The 22449-nt window shown below is 52.2% G+C and overlaps 1 protein-coding gene across 1 annotated transcript; it reads right to left on the bottom strand.

The window, feature by feature from the left end:
• Window positions 1–10807: 10807 nt before the first annotated feature.
• On the bottom strand, window positions 10808–22449 carry LOC147828308 (uncharacterized). Its single transcript, XM_087210376.1, is given in 5 exon segments — window positions 10808–11699; window positions 11702–12217; window positions 12270–12467; window positions 20638–20823; window positions 22176–22449. Coding segments are annotated over 5 exon segments (1464 nt in total). The 3' UTR covers window positions 10808–11409.

Below are 22449 nucleotides of genomic sequence, written 5' to 3'. Positions count from 1 at the left end.
AGTCCAGGACAAATGAGAACTGAATAAGGAAGAGAGGCAGGCTGAAGCCATGCTTTCCCTGATGGACAAAGCCCACTGCACTGAGCAGAACTGAAGGGATCCAGAGAGGGATGGAAGCACATCAGAGTGCTTCAAACCAAGCAACGAAGGCACTTGGCAAAGGAAAGGCCTCAAAGCTGCCAAAGCCTTGTTGGGCCATCGGGACCTGGAAGAGGACCCTTGGCATTGGGAAAGGGACTGTCCTGGTTCCCCGACAGGGATGAGGGCACTGGCCGCCGTGGTGTCCAGGGAAGGAAGCCCAGACATCTAATGATGGTGCACAAGGTGGTCTGTGTGGCTCTTGCACAAGCAGATTCCTGTCACCTTACAGGAGACTCGGCTGATGCTAGGAGTAGCGAACAAATGACATTTCTCTGTGATGCTGGGGAAAGTTGTTCAGTTCTGGCATCTTATTGGAATGCGCTTCCATGCCATTCTAAAGTTGTCATGGGCCCTGAAGGAGTTAGCCAGATAGTTTTCTTTCCTCCCACTCTGAACTGCCAATTGAAAGCTTTCCTTTTCCAAGCAACCTTTATGGTGATATCAGAGTACTCCACACCGATAACTGGAAGACATATACTCCTCCTACTCAGAGTCACTTTGACACTCAACCCTGTGTCAACCCATGTCCTGGTTGCTAGGGACCCAAGCAGCATGGCAGCATGGGCCCTGATGTCTCTCCCAGGAATGAATCCCCAGGGATGGTAGATGGCAGCCCGGGTAGGGCTGTGAAGGCCACTCCAGCAGTCACCCAGCTAAAAGACCCACTCTACATCCTAACAGTAGACAGTATTACCTTAACAGAGAAGCCAGACAAGGGCGAAAGCCCATTCTTGACAAGTTTTTGGCCACAGGGTGATTGGTGCCATGCCAGTCCCTGTGCCATACACCCATCTTACCAATAGTCAAGCCCTCGGGAGAAGATCGCCTAGCACAAGATCTCAGAGGCACCCATGAGGCAGTAGTACCTGGTCACTCATCCATGTGGCAGGCCCAAATACCCTTTCAGGACAGACCCCAGAAGACCCTGAGTGGCTCTCTGTCTTTGATCTCAAAGATGCCTTCTTTCTATACTTGTGGATCGTAACTCCCAATGTGTTTGCCTTGGGATGCAGAGGCCCTTACCCAACCTTTCTAAACAACTTCTCTGCCACTGAGGCACAGGGGACAGATCTAAGGACTCACCTCTCCAGGCTAAAACCCAAGCCACCTGAGGCGCCAGAAGATGAAGTAAAGGGGCCACAAACATTGTGCACCTGTGAACTAATGGACACCCCAGGCTTCTTTTCAGAAAAGAAAATACCAGGCCGGGGATTTAGCTCAGTGGTTCCACCACATGCCTTGCAAGCCCAAGGTCCCAAGTTTGATCCCTGGTACCAAAAAAAAAAAAGACAAGAAAAGAAAATACCAACTGACCTATTGAGCCAGATAAGTAAAACATTTTGCTCCCTCTGAGTACAGTGAGGCTGGTCCTGCTGCTGTCTTTCTCATACTGAAGGTCCTTGTCCCGTGTCACAACATAACCTCTTTTGGTTTTTTTCTATTTCTCTTGAGAGTCTCCTCAATGGTTCAAAAACTTCATCTAACAGAGATGTTAACAGTGATGACTTATACAGAACCTTAAAGCTAATCACATCTTTCTTCTATCACCAACAGCTACCTAGGAACTTGACAGAGTCTAGACAAAGCTCAAGGATTGCCATTCTTAAAACTCAAGTAGATTCACTAGCAGCAGAAGCCATGCAACATCGTAGGGGACCATATTCCTTGTAATGGGCTATACTAACTTACCTTCCTACCAGCAGGACATGAAATTATTCCCCTTTCTCTGCATTGCTGTCAGGTTTGATGTTTTTTTGTCTTTTTGGTAGTGGCCATTCAGATTCGAGAGGCGTGAGATGTTATGGGCTTCTCATTTGCATTTTTGTCCTGTAGAGTAGCAATGTAGAACATCATTTCACAGGATTTCTGGCCATTTTTATTTCTACATTAAGCAGTGTCTCTTTGGGTGCTTTGGTCATTTTAACTGGATTATTTACTGGAATTGTTGCTGTTGCGATTTCTAGCTTTGTCATACTCTGGATATTAACCCTGTGTGCACTGAATGGTGCACTTGTACTTTCTCCCGTTCTGTATGCAGCCCCTCGCTCTGTTCACTGTCAACTCTCGCAGGACCTTTCTAGTCTGGTATGATCTCATGGAGACTGTTGGTGGCAGAGCCAAGGCCCAGCAGGGGGGCTGGGGCTCTTTCTGGGTCTGCAGCTCGCACCGCGGTCTGGGACCCTTGCCGGGCACCAGCTTGCCTACCCAGGGCCCTTTGTGGGCTTGGGCCCTATCAGTCTCACAGCCTTTTGCCTGGGTCCCATGGCTCTGCCAAAGACATTGGATGATGGTTAGCTGCTGACTGTGTGGCTCCGGGCAGACAAGGGGCATATGTCCTATTGGGGCGTCTCCCTAAAATCAGCTCTCTTGAGATTTATACACATTGTCTTTATATCTTTAGGTCTACAGAGGGGAAAAGCAACTGGGGTGTGAGAGAGTTGAGAGGAGGTAGACGACGTAGCTCCCACATCCACAATGGCGGCAGGAAATAGTTTCCATTCGTATACATGAAGGAAAAACCTGCCACGACTATTAACGGGTCCAAGGGAGCCAATCAAGAGTCTCCAGGTGATGGCCACAGTGTGACCAGCGCACTCCTGAATTGCCGTCAGGGGGTGCTGGAGACCCCAGAAGGCAGAGATGAACACCAATGTGGAGGCCAGACCATGGGTGAGGAGAGTCACAATCCCTGGAGAAATGTAAGAAGCCACAAGGTGGACAGAACCTGTGAGCATCAAGAAGGTCAGCAGCGCAGTGAAGGGGTGGCCAGCATGCTGGGAACTTTCCCTTTGTGAGAGTCACGACCACCCAAGAATGGCTGCAGACCCACGCTGCGGCTGCCTACAGCCCATGCTGCGGGATGGTGCCTGGGAAAGTTGAGTCCTTCTCTAGTCGGGGTACAGATGCTTCTGTTCCAATTCCAACAGTGCCACTGCGGGCCGTGGGTGACTCCTGGCTGCCACAGAACAAGTCTTTTATGGTGCTCGAGTACGTGCGTGACCACTACGTGGACAAATGAGAACAGTCCACGACAGGGGATGAGGATGTCTACGTCCAGGTCATCTGCAGTTTCCCGAGCAGGCTTAATAGCACTGAACCCCCCTCGGGCTCTGGGGACCAGGGGAGAAGTGGGGCGCCTGGCAAGGACTTCTCTGTGCAGTGGGGGTCTGGGGTGACAGCGACCCAGAAGGAGCTTTGGAGCATGGCCCCACAGCCTGGCCAGTGTCTGGGAGAGGTCCGCACCCACGAGGACAGGGAGATGGGAAGGTATGCTGGAAGTTCACACGGGCGTGGTGGGTCCCGTCCTGGGAGAGGCAGCAGCTCCTGTGAGAACTGAACGGAGCGAGAAGACATACACTAGAGGTCTGCATAACAGTAAATTCCCTGAGCTGTCGCGTAATGTCCCAACAACAGCCCACCCTAGCAGTACGGATGGCACAGTACATGCTTAGCCACAAAATCACCCAGCTTGGCGTCGCACAATCCAGCTGCCCTGAAAAACCATCCTGATGACCAAGTGCAGCAACACAGAGACAGGGAAGACGTCCAGCTGCGCACTCCCCTTCCTGCATGTGCCCCGGGTCCACCAGCTGGTGGAGATTCTGCAGTGGGAACTGCTTGCATTTGGGCTCTGACAGCAGACGCCCAGCCCGAGAGGAAGGCACTCTTCAGAGGGAAGCTGCAGGTGACACCGTCACGCAGGTAACAGAGGTGATCGACACCAGTGCCAAGACCGGAAGGAGCATCGCCAACTTCAGGCAGATCCAGCACGGCCACCAGCTCAGGAGCTTGGAGCCCCGGCCAGAGCACATCTTGGACCTGCTGTTCTTGTACAAGGAGCACGAAGGGAAGAAAGCGATGGTGCCGTGCAGAGGCACAGGTGCCTGCAGCAGACCTCAGCAAGATCCAGTGCAGGGAGCACAGGAGCTGGGCCCACAGGAGCTGGACACCGGATCAGTCAGGACTCGGCTCCCTGCCCTTCCTCACCAGTGCCCTGCAAACCTTGTTTCCTTCCAGCTCTCCAGATCCGAGCTTGAGTGCAAAGAGCTGAAGGATCAAAAGATAAACATCCTGATTCCTTTGTGTGGACATTTTGACAGGGTTGTGAGATTTGTGGGAAAATTTGAGAAGACGCGTCTCATTCTAAATCAAGCTTGTTGTTCTGATTTTCAATTCCAATTCCACCTCTAATAAGGTCGAGCAAGTTCAGCTGATGAGGGATTATCACAGAAGTATCCAAAGCTGATGTGCAGATCTCGCCTGTGCCTGCACAGTTTTTGAGAGCTCTGGCCCTCCGTGTAGGATCTTCTCGGTTTCAGGATGAATCTCTACTCTTCTGTGATGTTGACCTTGTGTTTACTCCAGGATTGCTGCAAGGGTATCGAGCAAATATGGTTCTAGGAAAAAGTTTATTTCCCCATCATCTTTTACCACTATGATTCCAAGACTGTTCATCGTGGGAAAGATCCCGGTGACAACCGTTTTGCCTTTACTCAACAAACTAACTTCTAGGGAAACAAGGAGTTTGGGATCACTTGTGTTCATAACGGACACCTTGTCTGGTGGGTGGCTTTGATCTTTCCACCCAGGGCGGGGCTGGAGGACCTGGCCTCTTCCACAAGGCCATCAGGAGCCAGGGAGTTGGAGTGGAGTGGTCCACAGCCACCAACCAGCCTTCTGTGACCAACCTGGATCCCAGACAGCATGAAATGTGCTTGGGTTTCCGAGCATCGACATGCGGGTCTACGCAGTCCTCGGCTGAAACGTGGCTGGAAATAAACGATCCAAGTTATGACGGGAGCAAAATAACAAGGGCTCCAGGACAGCCTGGTGTCCGGCTCTGCTGGAGAAGACGATCTCACTACCTAATTTGAGTTTCAAAAGCTGCTTATATGATCACATGTTGAAGTCCATACAAGGATATATTTTTCCAAGTGATTTTCTTACACAGGTCTTTAAGACTGAGGTTTCTGAACAAAAAAAATGTGACAGCATCTGCTTTTGAACACCTCTTCCTGCTGAAGGTTACTGTAGCAGACCCACATACGTCTGGCTTGAAATGCACTCGATGAACAAAACTTTATGTTTTTACATTTCTTGTCTAGACTGCTTTGCTATAGTCCTATGGCAGAAAAAGGGAACATTCCTGCAAAGTAACGAAAACTGAACTGATGAATGTTCTGCTGTGACTGTTAACCTTGCACAGATTCTACTTTGATTTTTTTTTAATGACAGCTTTTTAAAAAGCCAATTTACATTCCACTTGGGGAAAACAGGAAAGGGGGTAAAGCTGGAGAGCTTTCCAGAGTTGATTGTTTCCTCCAAACTGTGCTCTACCCATCGGGGTCTCCGAGTGAGGCCCATGAGGAAAGCACAGACCTTGGTGCTGTCTTCCTGCAGTTCCTTTGACCCAAATGGACCTGGCATGAAATTCCAAGAAGGAGCCAGGCATGGAGGCACATGCCTGTCATCCCGGGCTTCAGGAGGCTGAGGCAGGAGGATCGCCAGGATTACAAGGCCACCCTGGGCTACATAGTGAGTTTGAACAGCAAGACCCTGTCTGGAAAAAGAAAAAAAGAAATTCCAAAAAGGATTGGGCATTTTTTTCCTCCTGACTCATCTCTATAGAAGTTGAAATATTAATATTTAGAATGACAAGGAAGAATGATGGTGATAACCCTAAACTATGCAAACTAAACAAAAACATTGGGGGAAACATACTTGGATTTGTTCAGTTCATCCTGTCTGTGTTAACTCTTCAAGGGCTGTTTTGTTTTCTCCATTGTATCTAAAACCCCTTTAATTCATTTAATACCCATGGCATGAGCTCTCCCATTGCTGAGTACTTGTTAGTATTTATGTGTACCAGCAGTGTGGCTGCTCGGTTTTACTTGCGGTAACCAGTCCCCAAATACTTCCTTTTGAAAATGCTTTTCCTCCTTAATTTTTACATTCCCATTTTACTAAAATATTAAGTGTTCCTGGGCTGGGGATTAAGCTCAGTGGTTCTGCAGCTGCCTGCCTCCCAAACGCAAGGATCTGAGTTCGATCCCCAGTAACAAAATAAATAAAATGAAATAAAATAAAACATTAAGTGTTCCTGGACAATTTTGCTGCTCACATGTTTGGAGATAAAAATGAAATGAATCTGTATTACACCAGAATGTTTGTTTTCAACTCACAGATCAAATGTGCCTTAATAAAATATTTTCATTTAGACTTCAGTTGATAGACTTGCCGCTTTAACACACATCATCGGAGATCAGCTTATTTGTCAATAGTATTTTGCTCATTTGGAACAATAAACCAGCAGACTATTTTTCTATTGTACTTTTGAGAACAATTTTGTCTCTTTATTTTTTTAAAGGATAATATACATTTATTTCTTTAAAATTCCAGGTGATTTCCCAGTGTTGGCAGACTTCTGTTTCCTGTACATAACCTTCTATGGCTCCATTTAGCTACAGTTGTTCAGTATAACACAGAAGGCATGTGAAATGCCTCAAACCCCAGAATCCCCCACAAACTGATCTCTGGCATACCAAACTCTTAAAGGCAGAAGTTCTTTTTGGTAATGGTTACTACAGGTAACGGTTTGCCAGGTAATCTTCAATTAACCAGAGCCACACATTCCGTAGTTATTCCTGTAAAGAGAGTCATATCCCCAGCCCAAGGACAGATACCGAAAAATAGGAAGAACATGTTCAAATGGGAAGGGAAACAAGGCGGGGGGGAAGGGGGAAGCAAGGGAAAAGTGATTTTTAAAATGAATGGAAGGCCTGGGATTTAGCTCAGTGGTTCCAGCTCCTGCCTCACAAGCACAAGGTCCCAAGTTCAATCCCCAGTACCAAAAAAAAAAAGAATGGAAGAAAAAAATGGGAACAAACTTCTGCAAATGAGGAGGGGAAGAAGGGTTGAAGGGAGGGGAGAGCAATGGGGAAAAAATGCATCATGTTCAGGTACAGATTCCCTATGATAAATGTGATCATCACATAGAGCAAATATTTACTAATAAAAAAGGAAATATGAATGCACAGAAAATACATGAAAAAATGTTCAACATCTCTGCTCATTAAAGACATTCAGTCTTCCTCCAGAAACAATGGCTATCATCAAGAAATCAGAAAACAAATACTGATGAGGCAGGGTGGGGGCTTCATTCTGAGGGGGAGTGTAAAGTAGTACAACCATATAGACATCAGTATGGTCAGGGGTGATAGCACACACCTGTAACACAGCACTTGGAGATGAGACAGATGGACTTCCAAGAGTTCAAGGGCAGCCTGGGCTACACAGTGAGTTCAAGGTCAGCCCTGAACGCAGGCACGGGGTGGCCCCCCCGCCCCGGTCCCAGCCCTCTCGGTTTTTCTTGGTTTCTTTGGGTCAAAAGCAGCTGGAGGAAGAGCAGGAAGCTTCTTCCTGGCTACCAAGCATGGAGATTGACCTGTCCTTCTTTCCAAGGCCCACTCTGTCTCTTCCCAAATGCACAATCCAGGGGACAGTAATACTGATTATGCCCAAAGCAGGCTGTGAAGAGCTAACCCCACAATTGGCTTGTTTATAGAAGTGAGTCTGGCTGAAGCCTACACGCTGAGGTCAGAGTAACTCACACCCAAATTCCGTTCCCACAACTAAAACCTTCTGACTAGAAGGACGGTGTGCTAATTACAATCATATAGTTTGTCTATTTTGTTCCTAATTCAAGGATGCTTTGTCTTGTCCTTTCTGAGCCTTGTTTACATTAATTTCCATAGAAACCACATGTCACCTTTACCCCAATTGATTGCCAATAAAAGTCAGTGCCTGGGACTGGCCAGTGCCTTTGTCAGTTGCACCAACACTGGTCATCCTGGCCCCTGATTTCTCTTAGTTCTGTCTCTTAGTGTATTTTTTTCTCAGGCCTGCATCACACACTGGGCAGGTGAGGACTGGAACCTGACTGCAGGGGTCTCTGGCAACATGAAATGAAACACAGACCATGCAGGTATATTTCAAGACAATGTCAACGTTTACACCCTAAAATCACGTGGACTTCTGAAACAGGAAACTGTGAGGACCCAGGATAGACCAGTCTTAACACAAAGATAGGAGTAAAAAGCGGCCTTTAATGCTGGCAGCTCAGCAAGTGACTCCTGTCAGTCTCAAGAGCCTGGAATAGAAGTTTGCTCTCTTTATATACCTATTTTTACATTTACAAAGGTTAGTTCCATTGGAGTTTCTCTGGTAATGCAGCACTCAGGATTTACACAAAGCAGAGCAGCGGGGTGGTGGGGGAGTTCTGGTAGAACTGAGTCCGTTATGCTCCTTTGATGACAGATGACAGAAGTTGTCATGGCCACCCAGGTACATTCTACAAAGAGCATAGTTACCTAGTTAACCCATAGTTGCCTAACTCCATACGGTGGGTGATCACTCTCACTTCGAGTAATGCAGAAAGTGTGACAAGGGAGAGGGGACCCCAAGGTTTCAGGAAACCAGAATGAGACTCCTTGGAAAGAGACCATCTAAGGACACTTAAGAGATGAGGCCCATTTATAATAACCTAAGACAGGCCCTTGCCTTGCCTCAATTTTTTTTCCAAAGAATGTTTTATTTTGGAAATGTAACAATTTGTGCTGCTAGGCTCCTGCCCAATGTTATCAAAATGCTTTGCAACTCTGTGACCTCTCAGGAACGTTCTGTTAAGCTCCACCCCTTACAAAAATGTCCTGTAACTCTGCCCCTCTGCTTCAGGAATGTTCTGTAACTCTGCCCCCCTGCTTCAGTGAGCATGCTTGCCTACCCTGTCCATCCCTATATGAGGCTCTCATTTCTGCTAGAGTGCTCAGACTTTGAGTATGAACTCTTCTGAGTTCATACTAATAAAGGTTTTGTTCCACCTCTTCAAGTGACCATCAGATTCTTGTCTTCAAATTGTGATAAACTCAACCCAGAGCTGTGACACTCAACTGTGCCTCAGAGCTGTGGCATGTGGCTGTGACACTGAGCTGTAACACTTGGCTATGGCACTGGGCTGCTCTGCTCTGCCGCAACACTAGGATAAAATTAAGAAACAAAAACTAGTGACTGATAGAGTTCTCTGCTGGATAAAATGGCCCCAACAACCCTGCATCCAAAAATGACCCTGCCTACAGGGAACGCATCACTCCAGAGAAGAAAGACCTTCTTTTTCCCACCTCTCCCCCAGTTGTAGCCAATCATCTGCCTCCACCACCCTCCCCCAGCCCTTGTAAATCTCAGCCCACCCAGCCCCTGGTTGCTGTTCTCTCTATTGTTCGAGACAGCCCAGCAGCTCTGTCCCTTAGTAAATGCTTTGCCTTTGGTGTTTGTGTTTCGGCTTATTTTCTCTCATTATTGGTGCCGAAACCCGGAAAGGACATGATCGGGATTTTGGAATGATCCCCCACTGGCCGGGTTGATTAGCCTTCCAACCATCCTTCTCAGACCTTGCCAAGCCAACACCCATCAGGAGCCTTCACTCCTGCCATTACTGATACTTAACGTCCACACCGGCCCTCAATTCCTGGCTGAGTACTCAGATTAGCCTCTCTCTCTCTCGGGTCCTCTGCCTCTCAGTGTTCTCACTCAAAACATCTTAGCATTAAGTCAGATGGACTTTTCTCGTCCTGTGGCCAGGACTGCTGCCCCTGGGGGATGCCCCATCCATCCACTCAGATCCTCTCACTTTCTCTGTCCGGAGATTGTCAAAGGCGATGAGGATGTTCCTCCCTCTTTCCCTTCTCTTCCGGAGCTTTTCTGATACTCACCTTACATATCTGGCCCCCCTTCTTTATGGGAACTGCTCAATCCAAACCAACACAATCAAGCCCTCTGGGATGCCTATTGGCTAACTTAAAAACTCTCGGCTCACTGACCACGTCAAGCCTAAATGGCTTATTTCTTATTGCAACCAAGCGTGGCCTCTATATAGATTAGATAATGAGTCCCAATGGCCAGAAAATGGAACATTTGACCCGAATGTTCTTCAGGACCTCCACCATTTCTGTCATCACAATGGCAAATGGCCTGAAGTCCCCTGTGTGCAGCCTTTCATCTACCTCCACGCCCTTCTCTTCATCAGTCCTGCTCCACCCCCCAAATTCTCTCTCACGAAGTTTCACCCGTGCTTCCAATCTCAGCTCAGAACTAGACACGGCTCACTTTGACCCGCCCAACCGCCCCTCACCTTGCTCCACCCCTGCACTACAATCCTTGGAGCCCTCAGCTTCCCTCTCGCACGCTCCCTCCCCACAACGTTCACACTCACTGCAGACAAAACCTCCCACACCTCCTGTTTCTCCTCCTCACGCGCCCGATATCCCACCCTTCCAGCCCCACCCACCATCATGCCCCTTGGGAGGTGGCGGGAACAGAAGGTATATTTTTTCTTTTAAGTTTTTATTATTTAAATACACCATACTAGAGTAAATGTCTCTGAAAATATCACAAATGAAAGATTTTTTCTTCATTCAGCAAAGTAGAAGTAGGGGGAAATTTCTACACAGTAGCTGCTATAAGCCTGATTTCTTTTCCCTCTTTTTTCTTTCTTTTTTAAAAATCTTTGCCATGGGAGTAGAAACATTAGGACAAAAACACTTACATGCATATATACATTGTATTTTACAGGGATAGAATAAAAGTGTTTGTGATAGAATATCACAAAAGCCACATCTCTTTCCTTTATCTCATGTTCAGTTTTGATTGAAACACATTTCCTTACAACACTTAAATATACAAAGAGCAAATAGAATGTTGTTAAGGTAAAACACAGGGTACAAATTCTGGCCAGTGCCCTGCTAATAGTTTTTTTTTTGTTTGTTTTTGTTTTTTTGGTACCAGGGATTGAACTCGGGTCCTTGCGCTTGCGGAGCAGGTGGCAAAACCACTGAGCTAAATCCCCGGCCCCTACCCTGCTAATTGTTAATGAGGGTAGAAAGCAGATTTGAATGCTTCTTTTAATTAGCTTCATTAGCCATTTCCCTCCCCCTAAGCTCCCTCCCCCACCAAGATGTCCTCTGGTGGACCTTTTTTCATTTTCTCTCCAGTCTCCCATTAGCCCAGGTTCATGGAGTCCTTAATGTTCATATTCAGTCATTTTCATACACCAATAAATGCGGGAAGGGCAGTCAAGATTAAAGAAGGTGCGATGGCACGGAGCTGGCACTGGTGCTAGCCGCAAAGCTGACCTGCCTACTGAAGACACACAGGCTCCACCTGTGATGAACAAAATCTGAGATGAAGGCACGCATTCTGCATTCCTCTGACCTTTCAGCAGACCTTCTGGTCTGGCAGTAGTAGTGGATTGCTCTGAAGTGAATTCAAATGGCCATTGATGAGAGCTGTAGGTCTATCATGTTCACAGAATAAACTGCCATTGATGTAGTGAAACCGATCTCCCGGGACCAGGCGATTCTGGCAGGTAGAGCACGTGAAACACTTAAGATGATACACATTGCCTTGCGCCCTCAGGCCGAGTGTGCTCGCAGGAGTCGAGTGTCCGCAAGCACTGCGTGCACTGCTATTCCCAAATAACCTAATGTGGTCGCTTCTGCAAAGGACGTGCCGATGTCGCCCAGCTGAGCCTGGCAGCAAGAGCACTTGAGGCACCGGCTGTGCCAGTAGCTGTCCATGGCATAGAGCAGAAAGCCGTCCGCAATCTTGGCCCCGCAGCCTGCGCAGCGCTTCTCGGAGAGAGAGCCGGCCGTCACCACGGTCGGCTTCTCCCCTATATTGCAATACTGCGAGAGGCGGCGGCGAAGGCGAGTGCTGCGCTCGGCTTCCAGGGCAGGGGAGCCTCGCGGCGGAGCTGGAGGGAGGGCGGGAGTCCTCGGAGAAGCAGGAAAGGGGAGGAGGGGGCTAAGGGCTGCTTTTTTTTTTTTTAATCGCGTGGCTCTGGGGCGGGTGGGGGCCCCGCCTAAGTGGCAGGCGGCCGGGAGCAGACGTGTCAGTCTCAGCCCTCGTCCCGTCCTCCGCCTCCGGCCGCGCGCGAGCAGCTGCAGGAGCCCTCGGCCCGCCCGGCGCGGCTTCAGGCGCGGCGCAGCGGCAGCAGCAGCTGCAATCGCTGCTGCAATCGCTGCTGCAAGTTTGGCCACGTGGCTTCACTTCGGATCTGCCCCGCCCCCGCTCGCCCGCCCGCTCGGGGCCGCCGGCGCCTCCCACCCGGCCGCGAGCGGCTGCAGAAACAGAAACACCCCGGGAGCGGTGGGGGCCGTGCCCAGGCCGGTAGCGGGCGCGCCCGGGAGTCGGGGCTTCGCCGGCTGGGCCCGCGCGCTCCTGCAGCCTGCGCCGCGGCCGGGCTGCAGCTGCCCGGCTCGGAGGCGGCGGCGCTGGCCTCTCGGGAACAGAAGGTATTATCAGAGTCCACGCTCCTTTCTCACTCACAGATCTTTCTCAAGTTGAAAAGCGTCTTGGCTTTTTCCTCAGACCCTGACTCCTACATCAAAGAATTTCGTTACTTGACTCTGTCCTATGATCTGTCTTGGCCCGATAGCTATACGATACTGACTTCTACCGCCCCCCACCCCCCACCCCCCCCACACAAGGAAAGTTTGGACGGCAGCCCAGACCGTCGCAGATGAGTTCCATTCTGCTGATAACACCAAGCCAGTGGGAGCACAGGCTGTCCCCGGAGAAGACCCACAGTGCGACTCTCAGCTAGGCCAGGCAGATAGGGGCCGCAGAGACCATATGACTCTCTGCCTCATAGAAGGGTTAAAAAAGACAGCTCACAAGTCTGTTAACTTTGATAAAATTAGGGAAATAGCTCAGACCCACGAAGAAAACCCAGCACAGTTTGCCGTGCCTCACTGAGGCCCTTCAGAAATACACCAAAAATGGATCCTACCTCCCAAGCTGGCATGATCACCATTAACACTCACTTTATCTCTCCGTCAGCCCCTGATATTAAGAAAAAGCTAAAAAAGGTTGAAGAGGGTCCTCAGGTGAGCCAACACGATCTCCTCAGTATAGCTTTTAAGATACATAACGGCCAAGAAGAACAGGAAAAACAGGAAAAGGCTCTCCACGATAAGGCTAAATACCAGACGTTTGTGAGTGCCCTGCAAGGCTCAAATGGCGCACATCAGGGCCCTAAGACTAAAGGGGCTACAAGCAAACCACCTGCTGGGGTGCCCCCTGGTCCCCGCTTTAAGTGCAATCAAACTGGCACTGGGCAAGAAACTGCCCCAATCCTAGGCCACCCCCTGGCCCTTGTCCAGCCTGCAAACAGGAAGGCCATTGAAGATCGATTGTCCCTTTCTCCAGAGAGGGAAAGGGGCACCTCCTCCTCTTCCTCCTCCACAGGGGCCTGCCCTGCAGGCTCACCAAGAGCCTACTTTGCCAGAACTCCCAGGATTGGCCACTGGAGAGGCCACTGGACAGTGCCTGGGGACGCCGGCCCTACACAGATCACCCACTGTGAGCCCAGGCTAACAGTCTACATCTCAGGTAAGCCTATCTCATTCCTACTGGACACGGGGGCCACATACTCAGCCTTACCTCAGTGCTCAGGCAAGACCTTCCCTTTGCCCACTCTTACAGTGGGTGTAGATGGGACTCTCACTAGACCTCTTATGACAGGTCCTCTGGCGTGTTCCCTGTACCACACCCCCTTCCTAGTCCTCCTGGCATGTTCCAGGCCTCTTCCTGGGCCAGACGTACTGAGCAAATGTAAGGCCGCCGTCACTCTGTACCTGGCCTCCTCCATATCCACCACCTTGCTTCTGTTACAGGCTGCGTCAGGTTCCCTTCCCACCCCTCTTCCCCTACCTCCCTCTCTGGTTGACCCCAAAGTGTGGGACCTCACTTGCCACTCATCACCCCCAATCCACATCCCCCTCAAAGACCCCTCCCTCTTTTCCAATGTTTCCCAATACCCCATAGCGCTCAAACATCTACGAGGACTTAAACCCCTCATTCAAGACCTTCCCCAAAAGGGCCTCCTCCACCCTACACGTTCGCCCTACAACACTCCCATCCTTCCCGTAATCACACCCAATGGCTCGCACTGCCTTGTTCAAGATCTGTGCACCTTCAGGGCTGCTGTTCTCCCCACACATCCAGTTGTCCCCAACCTCTGTACTCTTCTCTCCTGTACCCCCTGACACAACCCATCTCACAGTCGCTGATCTCAAGGATGCCTCCTTCACTATCCCGTTACGCCCCGGCACCCAAGATCTCTTTGCTTTCACTTGGACAAACCCTGATACCCATCATGCCCAACAATGCACCTGGGCCGTCCTCCCCTAGGGCTTCCAGGACAGTCCCCATTTCTTTGGCCAAGCCCTTGCCTCTGATCTCTCCCGATTAACTCTCTCACCTTCCGTCCTGCTTCAATACGTTGATGATCTACTGCTTTGCAGGCCCGCCCTAGGGGACTCACAGGCCCACACTGTTCTAAATTTCCTGGCCACACGTGGATACCAAGTCTCCCCCAACAAGGTGCAGCTCTCCCAATCTTCAGCTATCTATCTTGAGGTCTCGCTCCCTCCCACAAACAGGAGATCACAATGGATAGGAAAAAGCTCATAAAGAACCTCCCCGATCCAGTCTCCAAAGCTGAAATCCTTTCATTCCTTGGGTCGGCTGGCTATCTCCGTCTGTGGATCCCCAATTGTGGCCTCCTGGCTAAGCCCCTTTATGAGGCTGCTAAGGGCGACCCACTAGGACCCAGAGACCCCAGGCACATACATGCCTCATTCACAGCCCTCGAAACTGCACTCTTGTCGGGCCCCCCCCCCTCCCCCCGACCTCAGTCACTCTTTCCTTCTGTACATATCCGAGAGACAAGGGATCGCCCTTGGGGTACTAGGACAAGATAAAGGCCTCTCCTTCACAGCAGTAGCCTATCTCTCCACACAGATGGATCCCACAGGCCAGGGCTGGCCTGCTTGCCTTTGGGCACTAGCAGCATCCGCCTCCTAGCACAAGAAAGCACCGAACTTACTTTTGGCCAGCCCACTGTCCTCAGGTCCCCACATCACCTACAAGACCTCCTGACTCACAAGGCTCCATCAAACCTTTCCCCTTCCCGGGAGTCTCCAACTTTTGCACATGACCTTCACCCAAAACCCTCACTTCACTTTACAGTCTTGCCCACCACTGAATCCTGCCTCCCTCCTGCCAGATCCCAAACATGTCCTGACCCTCTCAGGAACAGAAGCCATCGATCCCTATCTCCCCTCGCTCCCAAACATCACATCCACTCCCATTCCAGATCCTGATTACACTTGGTTCACAGATGGGAGCTCTTTCTCTCCCGCCTCCAGCCCACGATGAGCTGGATATGCTGTTGACTCCTCAGAGGGGATAACAGAGGCCCAGCCCCTTCCTCCAGGCACCGCCTCCCAACGGCAGAGCTCATAGCCCTTACCAGAGCTCTGACGCTGGCAGCCTCCAAAGCAGTCCATATCCATACAGGTTGGAAGTACGCCTTCCATGTCCTTCACTCCCATTCAGCTCTCTGGGAAGAGAGAGGATTTCTCCCCACCAGGGGGTCCTCCATCACCCATCGACCACTTATTCTGAACCTTCTCAAAGCAGCCCAACTCCAGCATGGGCGGGACACCCACTGCAAGGGACCTCAGTCCTCTGATGACCCCATCACTCCAGGCGATGATAAGGCGGACACTGAAGCTGCCCAACGAACACCCCGGGCCACACGGCTCCTAGCTGTCCCACCCACATCCCTCCAGTATGACTGCCGGAAAAACAAAAGTGGCTCCAGCAGGGTGCACCTCCATCGGAGACCGGCTTCTCTTCACAGACGGACGTGTTCTCCCAGACTCGCGGGCTACCCCGTTCTGACCTCCACAGTGCCCTCCACAGCGGCCATGTCCCTCTCCGTCTCTCATTGGCCCCTCCTTCTATCATCCCTCGCTGGCTTCCCTTGTCCACCAGATAACCCGCAGGTGCCCCGCCTGCGCTGTCACTTCCCCTCAGAGAGCCCCCCACCCAGATGCCTTCCCCACACCAAGCTCGTGGCCACTGCCCAGGGGGAGATGGGCAGATTGATTTTACACACACGACACACACACACACACACACACACACACACACACGCAGAAAGACGCGTCACCCCTCACCCTGGCAGATGCCTCCTCAGGGTGGACCGAGGCCTTCCCCACCGCCTCGGAGGGTGCTGCCTCATCTGCTTACATTCCCCTCACCGAAGTCATCCCCGCTTTGGGCTGCCCCGCTCCACAGTCTGACCGGGGACTGGCCTTTGTCTCTTGTGTCACCCAACTCGTGGCCCAATCTCTCAACATAAATTGGAAACTACACATCCCATACCGACCTCGATCTTCTGGAAAGGTAGAAAAAGCAAATGGACTAGTTGAAGCACACCTGCCTAAACTCGCCTTAGAGCTCAAGGCCCCATGGACTGAGCTCCCCCTTGCCCTTACAGGATTAAGGGCAGCACCCTGCAAGCCTCTCAACTTCAGCCCATTTGAGCTTACCTGTGGGAGACCTCGTCTCCTAGGAAACCTTCCAGAATCTCTTCCCCCATTGGCTGATTATATCCCCACCCTTAAGTCTCTCCATTACTTTCTCAGAACTCATGCTGATCAGTTTCTACCTAGCCAATATCCCCCCAACCACTGCCATCTACATGTTGCTCCCAGAGATCAGGTTTATCTCAAAACCCTTGCTAGGGCCAGGGATTTAGCTCAGTGGTTTTGCTGTCTGCTGTGCAAGCGCAAGGACCTGAGTTCAATCCCCGGTACCAAAAAAAAAAAAACCTTGCCACAGGGACCTTACAGCCTAGATGGGAGGGCCCTCTAGAAGTGGCCCTCACTACCCCTACAGCAGTAAAACTTGTAGGAAAAACACCGTGGTCCCATCTTTCCAGGATAAAGCGCTTTACTTCACCTGTCTCTTCCTCAAAGTCTGATGTGTCTCTGGCCAAACCTAAATTTTCCTGTCCTAACAGGACCCACCAAGATCAAGCTCACTCAAATCCCCAAAGAGTACAAGTCCGTGTTCCCTCCCTGGCTCACATCTCACTTCTCTGACTTCATCTCTGAATTGCAACAGGACTGTCATTGGTTCGCTGCCCAAGGTCACACAGTGGAGGAGACCTGCCTGTGGACTGGAGACCACTGCTTTCAAGGCACCTTTTCCGATTTCTCCTCAGACGAGGTCTGCCTGTTGGCCTTTCTTCTCCTAGGTTGCCTAACGCTGCTCTCACTCCGCTTTCATGACATTCCCCTCTGCTGACCAGCCATCCAGCCCTCCTTGCTGTCTACATAGCCCTGTTCCTTGTCTTGGTCACCAGACTCTTCTCTGTCTTGCCCCTGACTGGTCTCATACACAAAAATTCCTCTTCGCCCTTCTCTTCCTTCTCCTGGGGGGACTCCTTGCCATTCCATCACACTCCCACTGAGCCCCCACCAACAGACCCTAGAGAGTGGTGACTTTCCTTCTGGCTCTTCTCTCTTTTATCCCAAGTGGAGAGGCACACCTCAGCTGCATGGCCAACTGCCGATGCTCTGGCATAGTCTTTACAATTGATTGGAGCAGTGGCAGACCCACAAATTACGGAAAAGGCTCCTTCATTTCATACACTCATATGAACAGCAAATGTTACTCCACTACCACTATCTGTACATATGGGGGCAGCCTCTACCTTATGGGAAAGATTACGTCTCTAGACTACCCCACAAGTAAAGAAAGGCAGGGTTCGTGGGCCTGCTGGACACTAACAACAAACTGGGGAATGTCAGACAGCGGAGATGTACAGGATCAGACATGGAAACAACAACAGGAGGAGACAGAAAAGCGACTCATACCATAGTCCTTAAAACACCACCCCATGTAAGAGCATTAATCTGTCTTCCCTAAAAAAGGCGGTTGAAACACATAAAAGACTCCTAAACCTCTTTAACACCACCCTGATTAGCCTACCAGGTAAAAACCGAGTGCTAGATGTGCCTGTCACCCGATTCCAGCCTTATGTCCCTATACCGACTCCTCCTAACTGGACTCTCCCTACTCCCCAAAACACCACAATAACATTAGGCCCCTTTGCAACCCAGTTAAAATCCTCCACATATGACAATTGGACCTGCATAAATTCACCCATCCTAGAAAAACACAATTCCACTTCCTGTACTAAGGTTATTAACATCTCCACATCCGGCATCACCTGTCTCCCCAAGGGTCTGTTTTATATCTGTGGCTCGCAAGCCTTTTGCTGCCTTAACTCAACCCCGCCCTCTTTATGCTACCTAGGCTTCCTCAGCCCCCCCCCCCAATTTATACAGAGACTCAAATATTACAGCAGGTCTTGCCCCACAGCAGCCACCTATCCATCACACCGAGGAGCGCGCCCTCCCTGCAGTTCCCTTTTTGGTAGGAGCCAGTATACTGACAGGAGTCGGCACTGGGGTTGCAGGAATCTCAGCATCAGCGCACTTCTATTACTCCCTACCCTAAGAGCTAAATGAGGATATGGAAAAGTAGCAGACTCTCCGGTCAGCCTGCGGTCCCAAATCCATCCCCTGGCAGCTGTGGTACTCCAGAACAGACGAGCTCTAGATCTAACAACAGCAGAAAGGGGGGAACGTGGCTCCTCCTGGGGGAAGAGTGCTGCTGTTGTGTCTGTCAATCAGTCTGGCACTGCGGGGGACAAGGCGAACGAGCTCAGGGAGCGAACAGAGAAACACAGACGAGACCTCAGCTGGCCCCGCTCTCTAGCAGGATACTTCGGCCAGTGGCTTCCCTGGCTCCTTCCTTTCCTGGCAGCCCTCACTATCCTCGGCATAATCCTACCGTTTGGGCCCTGCCTGTTTCGTTGTTTGCAAATTTTCTTGCAGGCGCGATTGCGGGCCTTTACCAATCAGACAGCCGGTGAAGTCTTCACCGCGGGTTATCAGCCTCGCGCCACGGGAGACCACGCCACCATCGCGCAGGACCCAGACCTGTCACCCTTTTTCTCCGCCCTGGTCACGCAGGAAGCAGCCACAGAAAAGAGGCCTCCGCCCCTATTCCACAATAAAGTCAAGAGTCTGGAATGACAGAGTTCTCTGCTGGATAAAATGGCCCTGCCTACAGGGAGCAGTCACTCCAGAGAGAACAAAGACCTGCTTTCTCCCCCCCGCCCCGCCCCGCTTGTAGCCAATCATCTGCCTCCACCGCAAGCCCCAGCCCCTGGTTGCTGCTCTCGCCATTGTTCGAGACCACCCGGCAGCTCTGACCCTTAATAAGGGCTCCGCCTTGGGTGTTTGTGTTTTGGATCATTTGGGGGGGGGGGGTACCGGGGATCGAACTCGGGTCCTTGCGCTTGCAAGGCAGGCGGCGGAACCACTGAGCTAAATCCCCAGCCCTAGGCTCATTTTATTTCTCTCAGTGACTAAAGCTAATCGTGACGTAGATAACAACAGCACACATGCTAACACCTTTACCTTCCCACCCTGACCAGGAATGAGCTGTGGGCAGGAGGAAACTGAGGCACAGAGAGAGAAGGCGCTGGTCAGAGGCAGGACAGCGCTGCCTCCACCTGAGGTGCGGACCGTGCTAGCTAGGCGGCTCCAGGGGACCCAGGTGACCCGGGGCCATCGCGGTCAGCGGGCGCCACCTGCTGGCGCCCGGGGCTCACAGCTTCTGGAGCGCTGGGGAGAGAAGAGACAGGGTAAGCGCGCTCCACCCACAGACTGCGGCTCTTATTCCCTCAGGACTTCTCGGTGCTCAGAAGCCCCAAATCAGCTGGGCCCTCTCTGGAGCCCAGTATTTTCCTGCACCTCAACCGCTTTTCTGTGTTCGCTGAGATCGTCCTCAAAAACATCAAAGATCAGATCTCCGCTGCCTCACTTGGGTCTGTGCCAAGCTCCGCCCAGAAATTGGGCTGCAGGCGCCTGCGCTCAACTCTGCTCACCAGGCTCTCTCTGGGCTACTGCACCTTTGTGAAGAGCATCGGGAGATCCCTCTCCTCACCCCACTCCTCCCGACCCTCCAGGGCAGGCTTTACCCTACATCGAGATGTCTATAATTTCTCTGGGTTACTGGCAGGGGATGTTTTCAGGATGGTGCACATGCAACCTGTCTCGGTCTGACTCTTCAGTCTCCACAGTCCCACGTTCCGACCCCACTGTGGATTCCACATTGCTCACTGTCAGTAATAACTCAAACAGGCCCTTGGAAGTGGCGATGCTGCACTGAGCCTGCCCCCGTGAGTGAGTGAGGCCCACACTGGCCCTGGTTGGCCCAGGAGCCTGAGAGACGTGTGGAGAGCAGCAGAGCAGGACCCACGTCCCCATGGCTGCTTCCCTCAGGCGGGGTCAGCATCGGCTGCAGCTGGACCTGCAAGACCCTGGCTGACGAGGGCCAGGGCAGCATGAAGGGGCGCAGCTCAGCCGTGGCTCCATCACTTACACACACCATGACTCTGCCCCTCTTTGGGAAATATCATCCCCTCCACTGCCCTGTGTGCAGCAGGCAGTGCGAGGGGGCCCACATCCCACATGAGCCCTGCCCTCTCCAGCCCTGCCTGGTTCTCACCTGCAGCCTCTGCAGCGCATGTGCTCTTCCGGGGAACAAGGCCAGCAACAGCAGCAGCAGCAACAGCCACATCCAGAATGATGGCCCCCAACTCCCAAGGCTCCAGGGCCTTCCCTGGAAGCAGGCTTGTTACACACAGGGCGCCCGGAGCCTCCAGCTCCTCCCTCTGCTCCCCTGGCCCCTGACCTGAGCCAGGTCAGAGCCCTGCAGGGCCCCCTGACTCACCACAGGGCACACGGTGAATGCTGTTCTTCCCACCGTGTCCCACCTGGCAGCTGAACCTCTGCTCCTGACCCTGGGGAACCCTGGTGGCCACCCAGGTCTGGCAAGTTCCATTCTCACTGAGCACCGAATTCCCAGATTCCTGGGTGCCTGGACTCAAGGGTTCCCCATCCTGAAGCCCAGTCACAGTGATATTCCCGGGATAGGAGCCAGAAGCCCTGCAGGTGAGGTTGACCATGCCCTCCGAGGCCTCACTGCAGGTCAGTCACAGCCGGGGACACTGGAGGAGAGAGTGCAGGGCTGTGGGTCACCTGTCCATGCCTCCCGCCGCCCCACGGAGGCCTGGGGTACAGGGCAGGTCCTCCTGCTTTTTCCGACTCTGGCTGAAGCCTCACTGCCCCCACCCCAGTCTGTTCTCATGCTAATCTGAGGCTCCAGAGGACAGCAGGATGGGCCTGGGCCAGCGGCTCTGCGTTCCCACTTGCCCGCTGGGCGGTGGGCTGGCTCCCATGCTGGGGCCAGGAGGGACCTCTCCGACACAGGCAGGGGACAGCAGGTGGGGCCCAGCCGGCGCTGAGGGCCTCTCTGCCCACCATGCTCAGGCTGCCTCCTGGTTATGGGCCTGGACTGTTAACTTCCTGCACCACCTGCCTGTCCTCCTCCAGGGCATCTCACAGGACAGGCAGCTCTGAAGTCCATGCACTCAGGCAGGCCTGCCTCCCCCCCGCCAGGCACAGAGAGGATGTCCCTCGGAGAAGCTCGGGCAGGGGTGGCCAGTACCTGCTCTGGGCTTGAAGCCCTGGGGGGATTTCACAGATCTCTGGAGTTCTCCACAAATATCCCCACACACATGGGCCCAGTGAGCCCTGCTTTCAGTACCATCGAAGTCCCAGGACGTCCCGGTGTCCAAAGGCCCGGTCTAAGGTGGGGACTGCGGCACCGTGGAGCTGCAGGTCTCTGGATCATGGGCGTGGACACCCCCATCATGGTGCACATCCCGGAAGGGCCTCGCATGCTTGTCCTCTCGCCGCTCACAGCCCCAAGTCTCCGGGAGGGACTGGGGTCCTGCCCCCAGCAGCAGTCACTCTCCAGCCCCGGCCTTGCCTTCCCTGCCCAGTCAGACACCGCAGCCCTGAGGGGCCTCCCTGGCTCCTCCATGTCCCCCGTGCCAGCCAAACAATGGCTCATGTGTGCTGAGCACCACAGACCCCATCTCCTCTCCCTGCCCAGCCAAACCCAGGGGGACAGACAGGCTCCTGCTCACCCCCAGCTCTCCTGGGAAAGTCCACCTTCACCCTGGCTCTGATCACACTCACCTCCTCTGCACTCCACCCTATTGGCCAAGATCACACTGAGCCTCTTAAATCTCTCTACTGTGTAGTGGGTCTCTGGGTGCTGGGGTTCAGATCCCAGGTCGGTTTCACCCTGCAGCTGCTGCAGCTTTGCTGTATTGGTCTCAATGACATAGTGCAGGCTGGGCTGATCATCCAAATGAAGCTTAGCTAAGGCCCTCGGGAGCACAAACCCATCTTGGGTCTTCACTGTGAGGGTACAGTGGAAACTTTGGGCCCCTGGGGAAGAGGAAACCAT

The sequence above is a fragment of the Heterocephalus glaber genome, unplaced genomic scaffold (assembly GCF_053883595.1).
Source record: "Heterocephalus glaber isolate CG9 unplaced genomic scaffold, H.glaber_assembly_v1.0 deba00001141, whole genome shotgun sequence".
NCBI classification, from domain to species: Eukaryota; Metazoa; Chordata; class Mammalia; order Rodentia; family Bathyergidae; genus Heterocephalus; species Heterocephalus glaber.
Note: the sequence above shows the minus strand (reverse complement) of the source record. Positions and strands in the feature narration are given on the sequence as shown.